Below are 21,290 nucleotides of genomic sequence, written 5' to 3'. Positions count from 1 at the left end.
TAGCAAACCCAATAAACCTTTGGATGGCTTTTAGTCCATTGGGTAAAGGCCAATGTAGAACAGCCTCAAGTTTATGAGGATCCATCTAAAAACCAGAGGCAGAAATGTTATACCCCAAAAACTGGACCTTGGTCTGGTCAAATATGCATTTTCAAGTTTGCAAAAAGTTTATTTTTAAGTAAAATTTGCAATACTTGTTTGACATGTTTGTGGTGAGTCTGAAGGTCAGGGGAATAAATAAGGATATCATCCAGATATAATCGGACAAATGAATAAATATAGTCCCTGAGTACATCATTAATAAAGTCCTGGTACATGGCCGGAGCATTGCATAACCCGAAGGGCGTGTCCAGGTACTCACAATGCCCACTTCTAGGGTCCAATGCCATTTCCCAAACATGATTTTCCTTAATCCTTACCAAATTGTACACACTCCTAAGGTGAAGTTTAGTAAAGACTTTAGCACCCTGGAGTCTGTCAAACAATTCGGAGATGAGGGGAATGGGATAGGCATTTTTAATGGTGATCTTGTTTAATCCCTTAAGGACGGCGGGCTTACCATGCCGTCCTTAGGGACCTGGCTCTAAACGCTGGGGGACGGCATAGCACGTCCCCGTCGTCCTCTTTACTTACCCGGCCGCCGGCGATCACGGTATGGGGACTTCCCTGGGAGCCCAGGGAGTCCCCCTCTGTCTGTTTCTGCCCTCCTGGGCCATGTGATCACAAGGTCCTTGTAATGACAACTGTAATGACAACTACTCCCCCTGCTGCCTGAAAAAAAATGAATTTAAGTTTCAAACAGTGTAAAATTAAATATATACTTGGATCATATATATTTATTATACCTTATATACTTGTGTATAAGTCGATCTCGTGTATAAGTAGAGTGCAGTTTTGTGACCAACAATTGTGAAATATGCTGTGCCTCGTGGATAAGTCAAGGGTAAAACTTGACGTATTCATTAGGAAGCATTCTGCTAGCAGAGAAACAACAAGGCCCTTCCTGTACTCTCCAAACGTGTTCATCTTTTCAATATTAATGCACCATATATCATCTGGCTGCAGAAATCTCCCACTGTGCATTAAACAGAGGGAGGCATAAGACACAGCTGCAGAGTTTCTCACTGGGAGCTGCACCGAGCAGGTCTTAACTGTCACTTCCCCTTTTTCACATGTACAAATCACCCTCATTAGCAAAAATCACAGTCTCCCCCAGAACAGAAATCACTAAGTCCAGACACAGTATAGTTTCTCTCCCTTCTCAGTTGAGAAAGTGAGACTTTGTTGCGCTATTCGCTATGCCAGGAATTACTTGAAGAGTCGTGTGACAAGATGACTAAGCAAACAAGGGAGAGTTTGAGCTCAGTGAAAAATAAATGCTTTTGGGTTGACACTCTCTGTGCACCAGCATAGGAGATGGAGCATTGCAATATATGTGGCTCATTCTAGCCCTCCGCCAACTAAGGATTAAAATAATAAAATAAAAAAGCCCCCTTCTCCCATGCCTGCCAACATATCCATATCCAATACGGACATGTCATAGCAAAGGCATGTCACTGCCTCACCATCTACTTTACATATGTATTTTATACTAGAATAAAGCATTGGAACATTGGGTCAGAGATATTCAAAATTCTAATGCTTCCTGTCCAGAAAAGATCCGCTATAATCTGATCTTATTTAACCTGCTTGTTAACTGGTCAGGGTGGGGGGCTATCTTAATCCCTGGTGGTGCGGGGGGGGGGGGGCGGAGCAAGCTGTTACATACCTTTGTAGCAGCTCTGGTCAGCTCCCTACACCTCGTTGCCACGCTCTGACGGCCGCGGGTCTAGCGAGACTTGCACTGGGAGCTGAACGGTGGAGCTGCACGGAGGTGAGCGGAGCTGTTACAAAGGTATGTACAGAGACGTTTTAGCTGCGAGGCAAACAAGGCATTTGCCTTGGGCGGCATTTTCCAGGGGGCGGCAAAAAAAGCCAGCCTCCCTGGGGCTGCTGGACTGGCTGATGGGCGGGCGGCTGGCGAGGGAGCACTTTACCCTGAGCTGTCTGCTCAGCTCCCTCGCGTGCCGCCCACAGAGTGAGGCTGGGAGCCAGATTATGACGTCATATTCCGGCTCCCAGCCTCACTCTGCGGGCGGTGCGCGAGGAAGCTGAGCAGACAGCTCAGGGTAAAGTGCTCCCTCGCCAGCCGCCCGCCCATCAGCCAGTCCAGCAGCCCCAGGGAGGCTGGGGGGTTAAATTAAAAAAAAATGTGTTTTCTAGTGTCTGTGTGTGTCTGTCTGTGTCTGTCTGTCTGTGTCTGTCTGTGAGTGAGTGTCTGTCGGTGAGTGAGTGTCTGTCGGTGAGTGAGTGTCTGTCGGTGAGTGAGTGTCTGTCGGTGAGTGAGTGTCTGTCGGTGAGTGAGTGTCTGTCTGTCGGTGAGTGAGTGAGTGTCTGTCGGTGAGTGAGTGTCTGTCGGTGAGTGAGTGAGTGTCTGTCGGTGAGTGAGTGAGTGTCTGTCGGTGAGTGAGTGTCTGTCGGTGAGTGAGTGAGTGTCTGTCGGTGAGTGAATGAGTGTCTGTCGGTGAGTGAGTGAGTGTCTGTCGGTGAGTGAGTGAGTGTCTGTCGGTGAGTGAGTGAGTGTCTGTCGGTGAGTGAGTGAGTGTCTGTCGGTGAGTGAGTGAGTGTCTGTCGGTGAGTGAGTGAGTGTCTGTCGGTGAGTGAGTGAGTGTCTGTCGGTGAGTGAGTGTCTGTCGGTGAGTGAGTGAGTGTCTGTCGGTGAGTGAGTGAGTGTCTGTCGGTGAGTGAGTGAGTGTCTGTCGGTGAGTGAGTGAGTGTCTGTCGGTGAGTGAGTGTCTGTCGGTGAGTGAGTGAGTGTTTCTGTCGGTGAGTGAGTGAGTGTTTCTGTCGGTTAGTGAGTGAGTGTTTCTGTCGGTTAGTGAGTGAGTGTTTCTGTCGGTTAGTGAGTGAGTGTTTCTGTCGGTTAGTGAGTGAGTGTTTCTGTCGGTTAGTGAGTGAGTGTTTCTGTCGGTTAGTGAGTGAGTGTTTCTGTCGGTTAGTGAGTGAGTGTTTCTGTCGGTTAGTGAGTGAGTGTTTCTGTCGGTTAGTGAGTGAGTGTTTCTGTCGGTTAGTGAGTGAGTGTTTCTGTCGGTTAGGGAGTGAGTGTTTCTGTCGGTTAGGGAGTGAGTGTTTCTGTCGGTTAGGGAGTGAGTGTTTCTGTCGGTTAGGGAGTGAGTGTTTCTGTCGGTTAGGGAGTGAGTGTTTCTGTCGGTTAGGGAGTGAGTGTTTCTGTCGGTTAGGGAGTGAGTGTTTCTGTCGGTTAGGGAGTGAGTGTTTCTGTCGGTTAGGGAGTGAGTGTTTCTGTCGGTTAGGGAGTGAGTGTTTCTGTCGGTTAGGGAGTGAGTGTTTCTGTCGGTTAGGGAGTGAGTGTTTCTGTCGGTTAGGGAGTGAGTGTTTCTGTCGGTTAGGGAGTGAGTGTTTCTGTCGGTTAGGGAGTGAGTGTTTCTGTCGGTTAGGGAGTGAGTGTTTCTGTCGGTTAGGGAGTGAGTGTTTCTGTCGGTTAGGGAGTGAGTGTTTCTGTCGGTTAGGGAGTGAGTGTTTCTGTCGGTTAGGGAGTGAGTGTTTCTGTCGGTTAGGGAGTGAGTGTTTCTGTCGGTTAGGGAGTGAGTGTTTCTGTCGGTTAGGGAGTGAGTGTTTCTGTCGGTTAGGGAGTGAGTGTTTCTGTCGGTTAGGGAGTGAGTGTTTCTGTCGGTTAGGGAGTGAGTGTTTCTGTCGGTTAGGGAGTGAGTGTTTCTGTCGGTTAGGGAGTGAGTGTTTCTGTCGGTTAGGGAGTGAGTGTTTCTGTCGGTTAGGGAGTGAGTGTTTCTGTCGGTTAGGGAGTGAGTGTTTCTGTCGGTTAGGGAGTGAGTGTTTCTGTCGGTTAGGGAGTGAGTGTTTCTGTCGGTTAGGGAGTGAGTGTCTGTCGGTGAGTGAGTGAGTGTCTGTCGGTGAGTGAGTGTCTGTCGGTGAGTGAGTGTCTGTCGGTGAGTGAGTGTCTGTCGGTGAGTGAGTGTTTCTGTCGGTGAGTGAGTGTTTCTGTCGGTGAGTGAGTGTTTCTGTCGGTGAATGTATGTGTGTATTTAGAATGCGGGGTAGGGGGGAAGGGATGGGCGGCGCGCGGGGGGGGGGAGAGGGTCGTCTGAGTTTTGTCCTGCCTAGGGCAGCACAAAACCAGGATACACCACTGGGTATGTAACAGCTTGCTGTCAGCCCCCAACAGGACTGCTGGGCTTGTAATGAGCCCGGCAGTCCTGGTCTGTATTATGGCAATGTAAGTTGCCATAATACAGACCTTGACTCGAGTATAAGTCGAGTGGGCCTTTTTCAGCAAAAAACAAATGTGCCTGAAAAACTCGACTTATACTCGAGTATATACAGTATATATGATCCAAGTATATTTATACACGTACACGAAGTGTATTTTAATATTAATATATAATTATCTATATATCAAAATACACGTAGAATGATATTGATTAAATATATATAATTATCATTATATATATTTTTATAAATAAAATAAATATGCAAATACGTAAAAAATAAATAAATAAATATGTGTGTAATTTCGTTATAACTGTATTTTAAAATTAATATATATTGATATCAGAATACACATAGACAACCCAGGCCGAAAGTCCAGGGAATTTAATTTGCTAGCACTATGTTTAATCCTGTAACTTTCCAAGACACCATAAACCTGTACATGGGGGGTACTGTTTTACTCGGAAGACTTTGCTGAACACAAATATTAGTGTTTCAAAACAGTAAAATGTATGACAATGATATCGTAAGTGAAAGTGAAATTTTTTGCATTTTTCTCACACAAATGGCACGGACAATATAATTGTTGATACAAATTGTTTTGTCAAATTAGTTTTTTGCATTTTTCACACACAAACAAATATTAACACTAAATTTGGCCAGTGTCTGTGACCAAGTGGCTACTAAAAAGACTTTCTAAGAGCTCCAGCACAAACTAGCAAAAATAAGCAATAAATGATGGAATCGACACCCAAAGAAGCTCGGGCTGGCCGGAGAACGAAGCAGCTCTGAACGGGGCCATGTGTATGGGGGAGGCGGACGATCCCCCGCACAGAACAGGCGCCTGACAGAAGGCTCACAACAGCTCTGCAACTCCCCCCCCCCACCCCCCCCCTTGGACCGGTGGGGGTTATCCCGGTCCCCGCTGGGGTTACTTACTGCAACACAGCTGAATGAATCCAAGCAGCTACAGAAGGCACCAAAATTAGCAGCCACAGTCTCACCCACCCGACCCTGGGAGAGCTTAACGAGTCCCACCAACTGCCTCACTGAGCAAGGAGATGTATCCACAAGGCTGGACGCGATATTCGATGAGTTTTGGAGAAAACTGGCCCTGCGCCAAAGGCAGCAAGTGAAATCTAAACAGGATGACCGCTCACCTCAAAGCCCACGAGGTACACGCAAAATGCCCGCTGCGCCTGGTCTCTGGCTCCCTCACAGCCAACCAACCCCCAGTGGCATACAGCGGATTTCAGCCGGGACCGCCCGGTCCTTTCCTGGGCTGGGAAGCCACAAGTGAAAGCGCCCTACCCACCGCCCATGTACCCACAAAATCATCCAGAGATCGGCGCTCCCGAGGACCCAAGCACCTACCGCACATTGCGGGGGGGCCCATCAACACAAGGGAATGACCCTAGTCTCAGCTTGGGTTGGGGCAGCGGAGCGGCCGCAGCTCTATCACTGCGGAACCACCCAACGCCAGCGGCGATGCCGCTCCAAGCGAAGCACCAAGATGGCAGGGGGGACTGGACTTGCCTAAACAGGTATCATCACTACCACTGACTGGGATCGGCTGATCCTGTGGCTGGACTCGAAATTAGACCTCTGGGTTACCAGCTATGGACACTACGTGTTAGGATAAATACACAGAGGACTCATTTTCTTCACGCTTACAACTGCTTATACCACCTTGCCCACCTTAGCCTCAATGTCTATATGCCAGTCAGGCTATTCTAGCATGCCATTGATGTTTTTGCCTGTATAATAGAACGAATAGTATGTCCTTTTGTGAAACTGTTCTGCCTGTTTTGCCTCTTTTTAGTTAACAAGCCCAGATGGCCCAGACACGGAGACTCTCATTTCCAACTCACGTTGGGCACATTAAGATAACGTCAACTTAAAATCTGCCTCAGTTTTGTGAATAGCACCCAGCGGCTACTAAGCTACAGAAATAGATATAGTTTAACATGTTAATAGATTTCCTTCTTTTAGACACTGCTATCTCTATTCTTCTCGATATGTTTAACATGTGCTTATTGCCATCTCATTATCTGACATACAGTGTTTCTGCTTGTTTATTACTCTTGCGTTTTTTCTTAATTGCCACAGTACTATGTCTCTTGAAATGCCTGTAACTATTATCGTGGCATAGTAAACCTCTGTCAAGCTTTTGCACAACAAAAATAAAGAATATAAAAAAAAAACACTCATTTAATCTTTTAGGTAGGTCTTTGGCAGCAATTTTGTCCAAAATAGTCTTGAATAATCGTTTTTTAAATGCTGAGAATAACCCGCTTTTAGTCGAATCTACCTCAGAAACCAAGGTGCGAAATTCTATGGCATAATCTGAGATAGACCAGTTCCCTTGTTTGATATGCATTAGGGCAGTGGAAGCGTCATTCTCCCTGCCTAATGGTTCAAATGTTTATTTGAATTCCGCAAGGAATTTCTGGTAATTAAATGCAATACTCCTATTAATGGCCCATAAAGAATTGGCCCAAGCTAAGGCTTTACCTTTTAGTTGGTTCATTAGGTAACCAATCTTAGCTCTATCCGAGGGAAGATTTCCTGGCAAGGCCTCAAAGTAGTACTCAATTCGATTAAAAAATCCTTGGCATTCTCGAATATTACCATCAAAATGCTGGGGGAGGAGATAGGGAGATAGTAGGTTCCTTATGTACTTTAGGCAGAGGTGACATAGTCGCCTGTAAATGCGCTGTTCGAGTAAAGAGGGTACTGAAAGCCTGGGCAAACTGATCCATTCGGTGATCATTCGCTCAGTTCTGCAGGATCTATGGCCATGTCGTAATGTCAGGATTACTAGTAGATCCAGCACGCAGAATTATCACACCTAGGAATAAAGGTAACGTCTTACCGGGCCTTAGAATGTTAGGGATACCAGAATACAGAGAAGTCAAAACGAAGCCAAAGTCGATAACCAGAAATAAACGCTCCGGAACACTCTCGGACAACCACTAAGGGAAACCACGACAGGGCAATGAGAGAAGGTAAGAAAGGAGTTTAAGTCTCCTTTAAATCCGATTGGCCGTACCCGACCTCTGACCCCATAACGTGCGCACGTGTACCCTGTGTGACGTCACACATACGTTGACTTTGTCCATACCGTGGGCGGACATGGGGCTACAAATTGGTATGGACCCGCAGCGGCCGGCGTCTTTCAATTTGCCGCAGGAGCCAGATACACCGGCACAGGGCTGCGGACCAGCATCTCCACCAATGCTAGGAAGGTAGTTATCCTAATGGACACCACAAGGTGAGGAAGAGCATGTGACACCCTTACGTGGAAAAATGTTATACTTCGTTACATACAATTTAGATGGATGTAATCTGTGGTGATAGTATATAACTCTTTCATAATGTGAACAACATACTCAAGATTAGGCAAATGCAATCAATGAATAGATATTTTGTGGTGCTGTTAAGACTATAGTAGTAGTACAAAATATATATCCTTTTATACTAGCTGATATATATATATATATATATATATATATATATATATATATATATATATATATATAGATGATATAGGGAATTTTGTGTTAAGATAAAAGCCAAGGTATTTGATAAAGTTATATCAATAGAAGGCTCAATTATCACATTATTAATTAATCTAAGCAATATTATAATTCTTGTTAAAAAGTTTAGTTATAACTTAATTGCTATGTTTCTACGACACTATTTTCAATTTTGAGGTTTCTGGTTAAAGGGACACTCCAGGCACCCAACTCCCACTACTCTTAACCCTGCAAGTGTAATTATTGCAGGTTTTTTTTTTATAAACTGCGATAATTACCTTTCAGGGTTAACTCCACCTCTAGTGGCTGTCTACTAGACAGCCACTAGAGGGCACTTCATGCATCATAGCACAGAAAACCTGTGCTAGAGCGTCGCTGGACGTTCTCACACTGTGTGAGGACCTCCAGCGTCGCTCAATTCCCCATAGGAAAGCATTGAAACGCATTAGGTCTCCCCGGCCGGTGGGCGGGATCAGTCTTGCCCACCTGCCGACGTAATACAGAGGAGGAAAGACAGCGGAGGAAGAAGCAGCGACGTGGGACATGTCGCTGCCTCTGGTAAGTTACTGAAGGGGTTTTTACCCCTTCAGCAACCGGGGATTGGAGGGTGGGAGGGAGAGGGACCTGCAGTGCCAGGAAAACTGATTGTTTTCCTGGCACTGGAGTTTCCCTTTAAGCTCTTCACCTCTAATAAAATATTTGTTAAAGTGAAGACTGGCATTACTCCATATGTATTTAACCCTGGCTCCAATGTCAGTCCTCCCGCTTGAAAAGATTTATAACTTGTGAATTGATGTTTGTAAATGGCCTCCGCTATTACTGAACCTATGCAGTTAGATATGACGAGACTGTCTGAGGCAGAAAAATTACATAAGTCTCTGTTTGTATTGCGGTAAGAGGGGCCATACTGCTTATGTCCAGAAAACGCCAGAGCCTTATATCCACTGGAGGACGCTTGGGTGTTTTAAATGAGTCCTCCATGACCATACAACCTTAAAGGCTTATACTGCATTCTGCCCTCAAGTGGGAAGGAAACAAAGTACATATTTTAGCCCTTATCGATTCTGGGGCTTTAATTAATTTTGTTGACAAAAATATTCCCTCCCTCTTAAAGATACACCCTTGGCCATGGAGGGCATAGACGTTAGACCTCCTTACGATCTCACCATTACTAAAGGAAACTATTCCAGTACTTATGAAGGTTGTGGTTTTTCACTGAGAAATAATCATATAACTGTCAATTGGGCAGACTAGATGGGGCCGAATGGTTCTTATCTGCCGTCACATTCTATGTTTCTAATTTCTACACTTTCCTTTCCTATAGTCTTAGGTTACCTATTGTTATCTAAACATGCTATCATAGATTGGGAGGTAGGTGAAATCACTAACTGGGGTTCTTCTTGAATTAAGGGTTGTGCTACTATTGTTTAATCAATGCCCCTATTATGCCTCCTTCGACTAGAGAAATACCAGAGGGTACCATAAGTAAAGGTATCTTGGATTTAAAAAAAAAGCTGATAAAGTGCTACCACTTTATTTTTTATGATTGTGCAATAGATTTGCTTTCTGGGTCTATGCCACCTAGAGGCTCAGTGTATACTATCTGTTAAGGTGAATCAGGTTTTGGAAGATCTTATTACCCTATTAGAAGATCCTCATCTCCAGCAGAAGCAGGCTTCTTCTTTGTCTTAAAAAAGGAGGGTATCTTGGGCCTTATATCGACTATCGTGGTTTAAATAAGATTACAGTGCTTAACGTATATCCTATTCCTCTGATTACAGAACTTTTTGACAGACTTAAGGGTACTTACCTTTCAAGGGTATTTACTAGATTAGACGTACATGGAGCTTACAATTTAGGAAGGATCTGAGCAGGAGATAAATGGAAGACTGCCTTTAATATGAGATGTGGATATTAAGAGTACACTGTCATGCATTTTGGACTTTGTAATGCTCCAGCTGTGTTCCAAAATCTGATAAATGATGCACTGAGAGATTACTTAAATTAATTATACATTGTCTACTTGGTCACATCACAAACAAGTGAGAATTGTTTTACATAAGTAATTAGACAGTGGGTTGTATTGTAAATTGGAAAATGTCTCTTTGATCAAAAACACGTGAATGTCTTGGGGTATGTGATTTCTGAATCTGGATTCAAAATGAATCCAAAGAAGCTAAACGCCATACATAACTGCTCATACCTAAGGGTTTAAAAGCCATACAGAAATTCATTGGCTTTTCTTATTATTACAGGAGAATTAGTAAAGGGGTTTCCCCCATCCTTTTTCCCATCATTAATATGACCAAAATAGGTAAACCAAATCAAATATGGATTCCTAAAGCATTGGCTGCTCTTTTTACCCTAAAGGCAGCTTTTGCTTCAGCTCTCATCTTCATTCATCCAGATCTTTGAAACTGGAATTACCGTAGGTAATACTCTCTCAACGTAAGTTTCCTGATCTCCCACTTCACCCCTGTGGGTTCTTTTCTAAGAAACTAATAAAAACTGAAAGGAAAATGAGATTGGAGACAGGGAGTTATTAGCTATACAGGGAGTGCAGAATTATTAGGCAAATGAGTATTTTGACCACATCATCCTCTTTATGCATGTTGTCTTTCTCCAAGCTGTATAGGCTCGAAAGCCTACTACCAATTAAGCATATTAGGTGATGTGCATCTCTGTAATGAGAAGGGGTGTGGTCTAATGACATCAACACCCTATATCAGGTGTGCATAATTATTAGGCAACTTCCTTTCCTTTGGCAAAATGGGTCAAAAGAAGGACTTGACAGGCTCAGAAAAGTCAAAAATAGTGAGATATCTTGCAGAGGGATGCAGCACTCTTAAAATTGCAAAGCTTCTGAAGCGTGATCATCGAACAATCAAGCTTTTCATTCAAAATAGTCAACAGGGTCGCAAGAAGCGTGTGGAGAAACCAAGGCGCAAAATAACTGCCCATGAACTGAGAAAAGTCAAGCGTGCAGCTGCCAAGATGCCACTTGCCACCAGTTTGGCCATATTTCAGAGCTGCAACATCACTGGAGTGCCCAAAAGCACAAGGTGTGCAATACTCAGAGACATGGCCAAGGTAAGAAAGGCTGAAAGACGACCACCACTGAACAAGACACACAAGCTGAAACGTCAAGACTGGGCCAACAAATATCTCAAGACTGATTTTTCTAAGATTTTATGGACTGATGAAATGAGAGTGAGTCTTGATGGGCCAGATGGATGGATTGGTAAAGGGCAGAGAGTTCCAGTCCGACTCAGACGCCAGCAAGGTGGAGGTGGAGTACTGGTTTGGGCTGGTATCATCAAAGATGAGCTTGTGGGGCCTTTTCGGGTTGAGGATGGAGTCAAGCTCAACTCCCAGTCCTACTGCCAGTTTCTGGAAAACACCTTCTTCAAGCAGTGGTACAGGAAGAAGTCTGCATCCTTCAAGAAAAACATGATTTTCATGCAGGACAATGCTCCATCACACGCGTCCAAGTACTCCACAGCGTGGCTGGCAAGAAAGGGTATAAAAGAAGAAAATCTAATGACATGGCCTCCTTGTTCACCTGATCTGAACCCCATTGAGAACCTGTGGTCCATCATCAAATGTGAGATTTACAAGGAGGGAAAACAGTACACCTCTCTGAACAGTGTCTGGGAGGCTGTGGTTGCTGCTGCACGCAATGTTGATGGTGAACAGATCAAAACACTGACCGAATCCATGGATGGCAGGCTTTTGAGTGTCCTTGCAAAGTAAGGTGGCTATATTGGTCACTGATTTGTTTTTGTTATGTTTTTGAATGTCAGAAATGTATATTTGTGAATGTTGAGATGTTATATTGGTTTCACTGGTAAAAATAAATAATTGAAATGGGTATATATTTGTTTTTTGTTAAGTTGCCTAATAATTATGCACAGTAATAGTCACCTGCACACACAGATATCCCCCTAAAATAGCTATAACTAAAAACAAACTAAAAACTACTTCCAAAAATATTCAGCTTTGATATTAATGAGTTTTTTGGGTTCATTGAGAACATGGTTGTTGTTCAATAATAAAATTAATCCTCAAAAATACTTGCCTAATAATTCTGCACTCCCTGTAGTCTTGATCTTAAAAGAATGGTGCCATCTACTTGAAGGTTTATCCAGTCCTGTTACTATACTAACCGATTATAAGAACCTATCCTATGTTGTAGAAATTATTAGATTAACTGCCAGGAAGCTATGTTGGTATTTGTTATTTTCCCATTCAACTTTGTACTTACTTGTAGGCCAGGCACTAAAAACATAAAAGCGTACACTTTATCATGTCAATTCGAAATAGTCTTACCTACCGAAGAAGAATTCTCTCACATCATCCCTAAAAGATCTATAGTTGCTGCCATTTTAACCGTATACAATTTCCCTTTTTTATTCCAATGGAGATACTGACAAAACCTGAACTGTTGTGGGCCATGAGGACTGGTTTGGGAACCACTGTTTTACACACTATACCCATTAAAATAATATCTGATAGAGGTCCACAGTTAATTTCTCGTTTCTGAAAAGATTTTTCTAAAAACCTGGGCATCAATTTATGCCTTATTTCTGTGTATCGTCCACAATTTAATGGTGTTGCTGAAAAAACAAATAAAAAAATTGGAATAATACCGGAGATGTTTTATTTCTAGTCATCAGGACAATTGGGCAGGCCTGCTTCCCTGGGCTGAATATGCTCAAAACTTTAACCAACTTGAATCCACAAGACACAGTCCTTTTTATCTCAATTATGGTTTTCATTCCACTGCTCTCCCAGTAACCTTCCACTCTCAGAGAATGCCTGCTGTTGAGGATTATTTAGAAAACATGAGGAAAATATGGTAGCAGGTTCAGCACATTTGACTCTTCAATCTTCTCTCCTAAAGAAATTTGGGGTTGCTGGCATTTCGGATCTGGACTGCCCGTATGGGTTGGACCAGTCTGATTTTGCTTCAGATATGCTCTCTCTGTAGTGGCACAAAATGAGCTAAAACTAGCTTGAGATCTGAGCAGGGACCCACCGAAGGGCTAGCTAATTGAGCAGTTTTCCGTTCTCACCTCTCTTGCTAATTGTTTTTCTCTCCTTAAGTTTAAAGGGCAATCCAGACATGGACCCATTGCTCACAGTGCCTAGAGGGATATTGGCTATACCTCACTGATGATATCTTACAAGGTTGAAATGATCGTCTGGGGTTGCGGTATCTCTCGTGCAGAGGGAACTTGCTGGCATTTTGAATTTTAACTGCCTGTATGCTTGGGACCAGTCTGATATGCTTCAGATATGTTTTCTCTGTAATGGCACAAGATGAGCTAAAACCAGCTTGAGATCTGAGCGGGGACCCACCGAAGGGCTAGCTAATTGAGCTGTTGTCCGTTCTCACCTCTCTTGCTACTTGTTTTTCTCTCCAAAAGAAATAGGCTGATAATGGTTCTAAGGCCATAATAAAAATCAGCAGTAAAATTGGGCAGCCCTGCCTAGTCCAATTAGTTATATTAAACAGCTTAGACATGAAACCCCAGTAGCATTCAGAAGTTTTGCCTCTTGAAGCATCGTCCAGCGCTTATGGCGGTGTGAAGTTCCTGTACGTTAAAAGCAGCAATTTTTAAACCTATATTTATAAGTGTTAGGAATAGCGCTAGCTGCTCCTGGTGGTCTTACCTTTTAATATATAATTTGGGTGTAAATAGTTGCCATACTTTCTAAAAAGGAATAGGTAGTAAATAAGAACAATGAGGAGCAGGGCCGGATTAACATAGGGGCTAATGGAGCTGCAGCTCCAGGCCCAGGCCCATGGAATAGGCCCATTTAAAAAAAAATCGATATAGATATAGAAATATGAAAAGCACTCCAGGGACTTCATATAGAGGGTGAAAAAATAAACGTAACTTTATTCAGCAACTGCCACGAGTGATCAACGTTTCAGTCCTATGTCAGGACTTTCGTCAGGATACAAGTGCAATACAAATATAACAGAATAAATAACAAAATCAATCAAATACCGTACATTGTGTTCAGCTGAGACTTACCCATGATTCTATGTAAACCAGCTCCCTGGACGCCAAAAAAAAACGGGTAAAATTGACCCTGCTTCATGTATTCAGCAGCTGTAGTGTTGCTGCTGTGTAACCCCTGCGTTCCAGCGGTTACCAAGGAGATGATCGGCTGGAACGCAAGGGGGCGTGTGTTTACATGTAGTCATGGCGACCAGCCGATCAAGAATGCGATCGGTTCTAAAGGAGATGTTCTAACCAAGAGCATGGGGGAAGTAAATGAAGGGAGGCAAAAGGGTACATAACTCCACAATTTAACTGTTTCTGGACTTCCTAATATCAAAAGTTACATAATATGGAGAACCATATCGCTATGCATTCTCGATCGGCTGGTCGCCATGACTACATGTAAACACACGCCCCCTTGCGTTCCAGACGATCTCCTTGGTAACCGCTGGAACGCAGGGGTTACACAGCAGCAACACTACAGCTGCTGAATACATGAAGCAGGGTCAATTTTACCCGCGTTTTTTTGGCGTCCAGGGAGCTGGTTTACATAGAATCATGGGTAAGTCTCAGCTGAACACAATGTACTGTATTTGATTGATTTTGTTATTTATTCTGTTACATTTGTATTGCAGTTGTATCCTGACGAAAGCCCTGACATAGGACTGAAACGTTGATCACTCGTGGCAGTTGCTGAATAAAGTTGTTTATTTTTTCACCCTCTATATGAAGTCCCTGGAGTGCTTTTCATATTTCTATATCTATTATTTTTGCTGACAAGCACCGGGCCATACTGATAATTTTACTGGAGTGCAAGCATTGGACAATATTTTATATATATATATATATATATATATATATATATATATATATATATATATATATAAAATTTATTTATTTATTTATTTACACACTACTCTTAGTTTTGCCACCTGATTGGTATTTTACTGGCACAGCCGGTATTTGAGGCTGCCTGGCCGTGCCGGTATTGCAGTAATACCGGCAATACAAATGCAGGTATTTTTCTCAGTGTAAACGGAGATTACTCTGCAATACCAGCAACGGCCAGTAAGGGTCACTGTATGTGGAGAGAGGCAGGGATAGGAAGTTACAGCATATCCCTGCCTCTCTCTACTACTCACTGATCCGTGGGGGAGCAGCTACACAGCACAGAGTTCAGACAACAGTTCAGGTAAGTGAGGGATGGGGGAAAGGCAGCAGGGAGACCTGGGGACACTGTGAGACATGTGGAAGCTGAGACACATCGGGATGCTGTAAAACATAGGGACATTGGGACACGGAGACACTAGGGACACAGTGTCCCTAGTCTCCCAGTGTCTGTGTCCCCATGTATCTGTGTCCCTAGTGTCCCCAAGTCTCCCAGTGTCTGTGTCCCCATGTCTTCCAGTGTCCCCAAGTGCCAGTCTCCCAGCCAGTGTTCACATGTCTCCCAGTGTCCCTAGTGTCTGTGTCCCCATATCTCCCAGTGTCCCCAAGTGCCCCCATGTCTCCCAGTGTCCCCTAGTCTCTGTGTTCCCATGCCTCCCAGTGTCCCCTAGTCTCTGTGTTCTCATGCCTCCCAGTGCCCGTGTCCCTAGTGTCTGTGTCCCCATTTCTCCCAGTGTCCTCAAGTGTCTTAGTGCCCCCATGTCTCCCAGTGTCCCCCGATCTGTGTCATCATGTCTCACTGTGTCCCCTGGTATCCTAGTGACATGGGGACACACTAAGACACTGGGAGACTAGGGGACTGGGCAACATGGGGACACTGACACTGTGATACATAGGGACACTGAGACACTGGGTGGCATGCGAGACTGAGACACTGGGAGACAGGGAGACACTGGGAGCAATTAATCTATATAGCAGAAACAAACTGTGAGTAGTTTGTTGGTGATTTTACAGAATTTTCTCTTATGTCACTCTTTGTGATACATCATGTGATGTCACGCATAACTAATTAATTATACAAATGATTAAGGCTGGTATTTTTTTCCAAGAAAGGTGGCAACCCTAACTACTCTCCACATACTCTTGCTTAAAGGAACACTATAGGGTAAGGAACACAATCATGTATTTCTGACCCTATTATGTAAAAACCACCATCTAGCTCCCCTGATCCCCTCTTGCCTCCTTAAATATAGTAAAATCTTACTTGTATTCAAGTCTGCAGCTGCTGGCTCTGCTTCTGAACTAACTTCTGCTGACTTCATCAGAAGTGGTGGTCTGAGCAAATTACAATGCTTCCCCATAGGATTGGCTGAGACTGTCAACTAGGCACATCAGGGGCAGAGCCAGCACAAGTCAAACACAGCTCTGGCCAATCAGCATCTCCTCATAAAGTTAAATTGATTCATTGCATCTCTATGAGGAAAGTTCAGTGTCTGCATGCAGAGGGTGGAGACACTGAATGGCAGTGCTGCACACTATGCAGTACTGCCACAGGAAGCACCTCTTGCAGCCATCTAAGGAGTGGCCAGTGGAGTTATTTTCTCTGAAATTACAGTTTTACTGCAAAAAGCCTGAAGGGAATGATTCTACTTACCAGAACAAATACAATAAGCTGTAGTTGTTCTGGTGACTATAGTGTCCCTTTAAGTTTGGAAGCTTAAGATGGATGTATGGCAACAAAACTGGTGTGGACTGGCTGACAATAACATTAGTTTAGGGAATACAGACTTTGGTTTCTCTAACACTGTGGCATGCCCCCTTTCTTCTACACTCACTACATACACCTTTACTCTGTCCCAGACTATATACCAGGAACTTCTGCCTGCTAGTAAGAAGGTAAGGAGACAAGTGGACATGTGAGTGCTAGGGGACAGTCCTTAGAAAGCGTGGACTAGGCGCACCATTTGATGCATTTATGTCAAGCTCAGGGTGATGCCTGCATAGTAGCTATATGGACAGCCTGCATGATTGGCAGGCAGCCTGACATGCATTCATGCCAGGCTGGCCTTCCAATTCTTTGGACAAACATGCCCCCTTTTAAGGCATGATCACCCCTTTTGGCAGGTCTGGTCACGTGATTCGCGCCAGTGGCACACCTTTTTACCCTGCCCATTGACTTCCTGCTTCACTGGACACTGGTGTTTGGAGGTATGGATTTACTTGAAAGATGAAAGCATAAATTAGAGAGAGATTAGGATAGGGTATGTGTTTTCTTATATACATGTTTTGAGTTTCACTCCATCACCATCTCCATCTGATACATGACGCTTGGGAGGTATGATTGTTTTAGTGTTTTTGGTCGATAAGATTCTGTAATTAGGACCATCATAATTGTCAGCTCCAGGCCCACTAGGCTTTTAATCTGGCCCTGATGAGGCGCCATTGTATAAGCCTGCATGCTGACCAAATTACATTCTTAAATGTTACAAATAGTTGAATGAGGGTCAGGGACCATAATTAATAGAAATTGGGTAGTAAACCTCTTTCTGACACGGTCTGTCTTTACAATTTGGAACTGAGATATAATGGCTGAATCACTGTTTAACAAAAATCTAACATAGAGAAACAAAGGTGTATGCAGAGTAACATTGGGCAGTAAGTGAGTACATACACTAGTGTTCAGAAGTTTCAGGTACCGTATTTATTCGAGTATAACGCGCACCCCTAATTTTCGATTAAAAATCGGTATAAAATTTTATACCGATTTTTAATCTAAAATTAGGGGTGCTTGTTATACTCGAATAAATATGCTCCGATAATACCAACCGCCGGGCTCATTACAAGCCCGGCGGTCCTGGGGCGGCAGGCAGCAAGCGTTTACTCACCTCCGTGCAGCTCCTCCAGCTTCCCAGTGTAAATCTCGCGAGACCCGCGGCCAGCTCTGACGACTATGGGTTAATCCAGCCTCTAGTGGCTGTCTCATTGACAGCCGCTAGAGGGGCTTCCGTGCTTCTCACTGTGATTTTCACAGTGAGAAGACGCCAGCGTCCATAGGAAAGCATTGAGAATGCTTTCCTATGGACTGGCATGCGCATTCAGCCGATGACTGAAGAGGGAGGAGATTCCCGGCGCTGGAAAAGAAGTAAGGGATTAACCCCTTCCTCCCCCTTCAGCGCCACAGGAGTGGGACCCTGAGGGTGGAGGCACCCTCAGGGCACTATAGTGCCACGAAAACAAATTTGGCAAATTTGGCAAAACGGCAATAATTACTACTTTAGAGTTAAGGGTGATGGGAGTTAGCATCCAGACCACTTCAATGAGCTGAAGTGGTCTGGGTGCTTACAGTGTCCCTTTAATCAGAACATATCAATTGTTCAGAAGACATTTATATGCATATATATTTATACACAAACTTAGCCAGATAGTGTGCGAATACAAATCAGCACTGAATTGTTATCCATAGCAGACAATTCATCCACAGTCCCTCTTTATTATGATGAACTATCCTTTGGCTTTAATAAACACTACATGCTTCTGAGACACCTTGCCGGGTGTGAGGGAACTGGGATGTATACAATATTAAATACTTACTAGGGGCCCCGAGGATCCCTGCTTGTTTTTATTTTCCTTTTATTCTATGCTTAGTGACTTCTTATACAGCATACTGGCATATTTCTTTGTCGCTTTGCTTTGACAGAATTGGACATTTTCACGTCTGAAATGTGTAATTTAGTTAATATTTTAATGTTTTTTGGAAGCATGCACTAACCTCAATGTTTATCATCTAAACTCATATATTCTATTCTAATCCTTGACATTATTTAAGATGTTTTTATCTTAATCTTTTCACATTGACAATCATTTTATAATTCACAGGTTGCAGAGTTGTACAAGAAGCAACAGCAAATTCAGAATACATCAACAACTGGCAAAGCAGAGGAAGATTTCTACTAGTTTTTTTAGAAATGTATTTAATATTGCAATGTGCTCAGGTGATTCTTCTCAAAAGTAGTTATTTAGTTAGTGTGTTATTCCTTTTGTAATAAGGATCACAAATGTATCCTCTGACATCAATCCAGGTTTGCTATATATTAATATACCAATATTGAGTCAATAATGCTGGGGGCATACCACAGTAGTATTGATGTATGTTCTTCTTGACGTTCAGATTAAATCTATGCGCTTCTATCTTGAGGGAAACTGTGTTTTAAATAGATATTTTCTTTAGATGGTGTTTATAATTTTCAATCATGCAATATCTAAAATTCATAATCCACAAAAATGAAGTGAAATTAATTAAATAACGTCAAATGTGTGTTAATTTTGTATTTTTATGTTCTATTCACCTCATTCCAGTTTAGGTTTGTGTGCATTTTTTGTAAAATTCCTGGGGGATTTTTGTTTTTATGAGAGGGGGCACAAATGTATCACCAACCATATTTGTATATCATGTAAAGTCAATGTTTTTTGGTTTTTGTACCACACAAATGTTTGTCCAGTAAATAAAAAAAAAATACTTGGAATTTTGCTGCTGTTCGTGATGAAGTTAAATGCATTCACATAATGTTTGAGACGAATGTTTGCCAATTTTCCTTGTTAAACACTTCTACATAAATCTGACATTTTTCCACAACTCTTGAAGACACATGGAGGCTATTTTTGTATCCAGTACTGAGGTGTGCTTTCTTTCCATTTTGTGCATTTTCTTTTGTTTTGTTTTTTTAGAGTTTAAAATAAACTCGAATTGAAGATACATTTAATGATGCATTAGTGGATGGTGTGCGCCATTGCTACAATGAGCTATTTTTCAAGAAACCTGTGCTTTGGCACAAGGAGTTAAATGTCATCATTCCCATTGTTATCATTCGTGTGTGTTTGTGTATATTACACATTTCTGACAGCATTATGCTGGTAGTCACTAATAGTTTTCCTTTTTAGATTTTTATAATCTTGCATAACAGTACAAATACACTTAAATAATAAAGTATCATGTGCGTAGAACATGTAAGTCAGGTAGCCACAGATGGATTAAATGTAAGTTATTTTGTGAAGAGATAAGAGCTATAACTACTTGAACACCGAGACTAAAGAACCACTGAGTGGCAAACAGGTAGACCGCCATCATGGAATGATAAGATTAAATATTATTCAAAGGAGGAGTATTAAAGGAACCGCAAAATTATATAGTGCCAAAGAGAACTCCACTAAGCTCACAGTCCACAGATGTACTCAGCCAATTCCCTTGCTGGGGAGTATCCGCTCCGGTTACAGGCACAGTCCCAGTAGTGTGTCCATTCCATCTGCCTAGGCCTCAACTAGAGCTCACAAGTTTTGCTCACTGATTCAGCTACTTGCAGAAATTAATGTTTCAAGAGAGTCCAACAGCATACACTCGATGGCATCGATTTAAGGCCCTCCAATGGTGTGAGCAATGCTGAAGGGGTGATGGCACAAGCTGCTTATTTGCAAAGTTTAGCCCAAAACTGTAGGCAGAGCTGGTCAAATGCTTGGGGTTAGAGTAATGAGAGTAATGCGTCTTATGGCAGCCATCCTGGAAACGTGGCCTTGTGCAGCAGAAATAGTCTCTCAGAAGAGTCAAGGTAAGGTACTGGGATGACACCTGCCAGTCCAGATTGGGGAGGGGATATAGCCCAGATGAATAGTTGGACAAAGTCAGTGGTGGATCGATTGCTTCCCCAACTTCAGGTATGTCCGATGGCCGCACAAACTCCAGGAACACCCAACAATTCCAGTAAAAGTTGAACCAGAAGGGAAAGAGAGTATTCCCAGTAAAAGCAGGATAGCTGCTTAAATTAGTGGCTTATCTCGAGTTAGGTGCTTGAATTTGGGTATTACTGAGGAGCACCATCTATATGCTCAGTCTGCAATCAGACACTGACCCCTATTCACAAATGGATTTAATAACTCCTACTGCACAGTGCATAGTGTAGGCTTAGCAGCAGTGTCCACCATCTTTTTTTTTTTTTTTTTTTTTTTTTTAAAGTGCTGAGACACTCATGCTGTGACTAGTTGAAAAGAATCTGCACACTGCAGGATGGGCTGTGAGTGAGAGCTGAGCTGATTTTAATCTGTTTCAATTTGTAATGAATGTTGCTTTCTTTTAACCATATCAGCTACTTACTGGCACCATGTTTTATCATTGGCATTTATATAGCGCGAATTTATTTCACAGCGGTTTACAATATTATAAAGGGGTAAATGTAACAATAGATGAGACAATTGCAAAACATTACAGGAACAATTGGAAGCTGCCCAGGTAATAAGAAGTCTATCCTGCTACTTTAACCCTGTGCAGAGTATCCTGCTGCTTTATCACTGTGTGATGAGGGGCAGAGCTAAGCACTCAAGCTGAGCAGACACGATCCGAGTAAGCTCTGTGCAATTGGGGTTATTTCTGCCCTTTTCACTGCCCAAAAACCCAACTTGCAGGCCCTGACGGTCCCTCCTAACGTCGGGGAATTGAAACAGGCAGAGAAAAAGCTAAAGGCGGAACAAGCCGCGACCAGGACTGCACATAGAGAATCTTGTCCGCCAAGCAAGCAACGCT

The 21,290-nt window shown here is 43.1% G+C and overlaps 1 protein-coding gene across 1 annotated transcript in view; it reads left to right on the top strand.

The window, feature by feature from the left end:
* LIG1 (DNA ligase 1) overlaps window positions 1-19,019 on the top strand; it is a 381,450-nt gene extending 362,431 nt beyond the window's left edge. The window contains exon 26 of the mRNA XM_063435935.1: window positions 18,599-19,019. Within this exon, the coding sequence (XP_063292005.1) occupies window positions 18,599-18,676 (78 nt within the window). The 3' untranslated portion in view covers window positions 18,677-19,019. The remainder of the gene's footprint in view (window positions 1-18,598) is intronic.
* Window positions 19,020-21,290: the final 2,271 nt, after the last annotated feature.

The sequence above is a fragment of the Pelobates fuscus genome, chromosome 11, assembly GCF_036172605.1.
Source record: "Pelobates fuscus isolate aPelFus1 chromosome 11, aPelFus1.pri, whole genome shotgun sequence".
Classification (NCBI taxonomy): Eukaryota; Metazoa; Chordata; class Amphibia; order Anura; family Pelobatidae; genus Pelobates; species Pelobates fuscus.
Note: the sequence above shows the minus strand (reverse complement) of the source record. Positions and strands in the feature narration are given on the sequence as shown.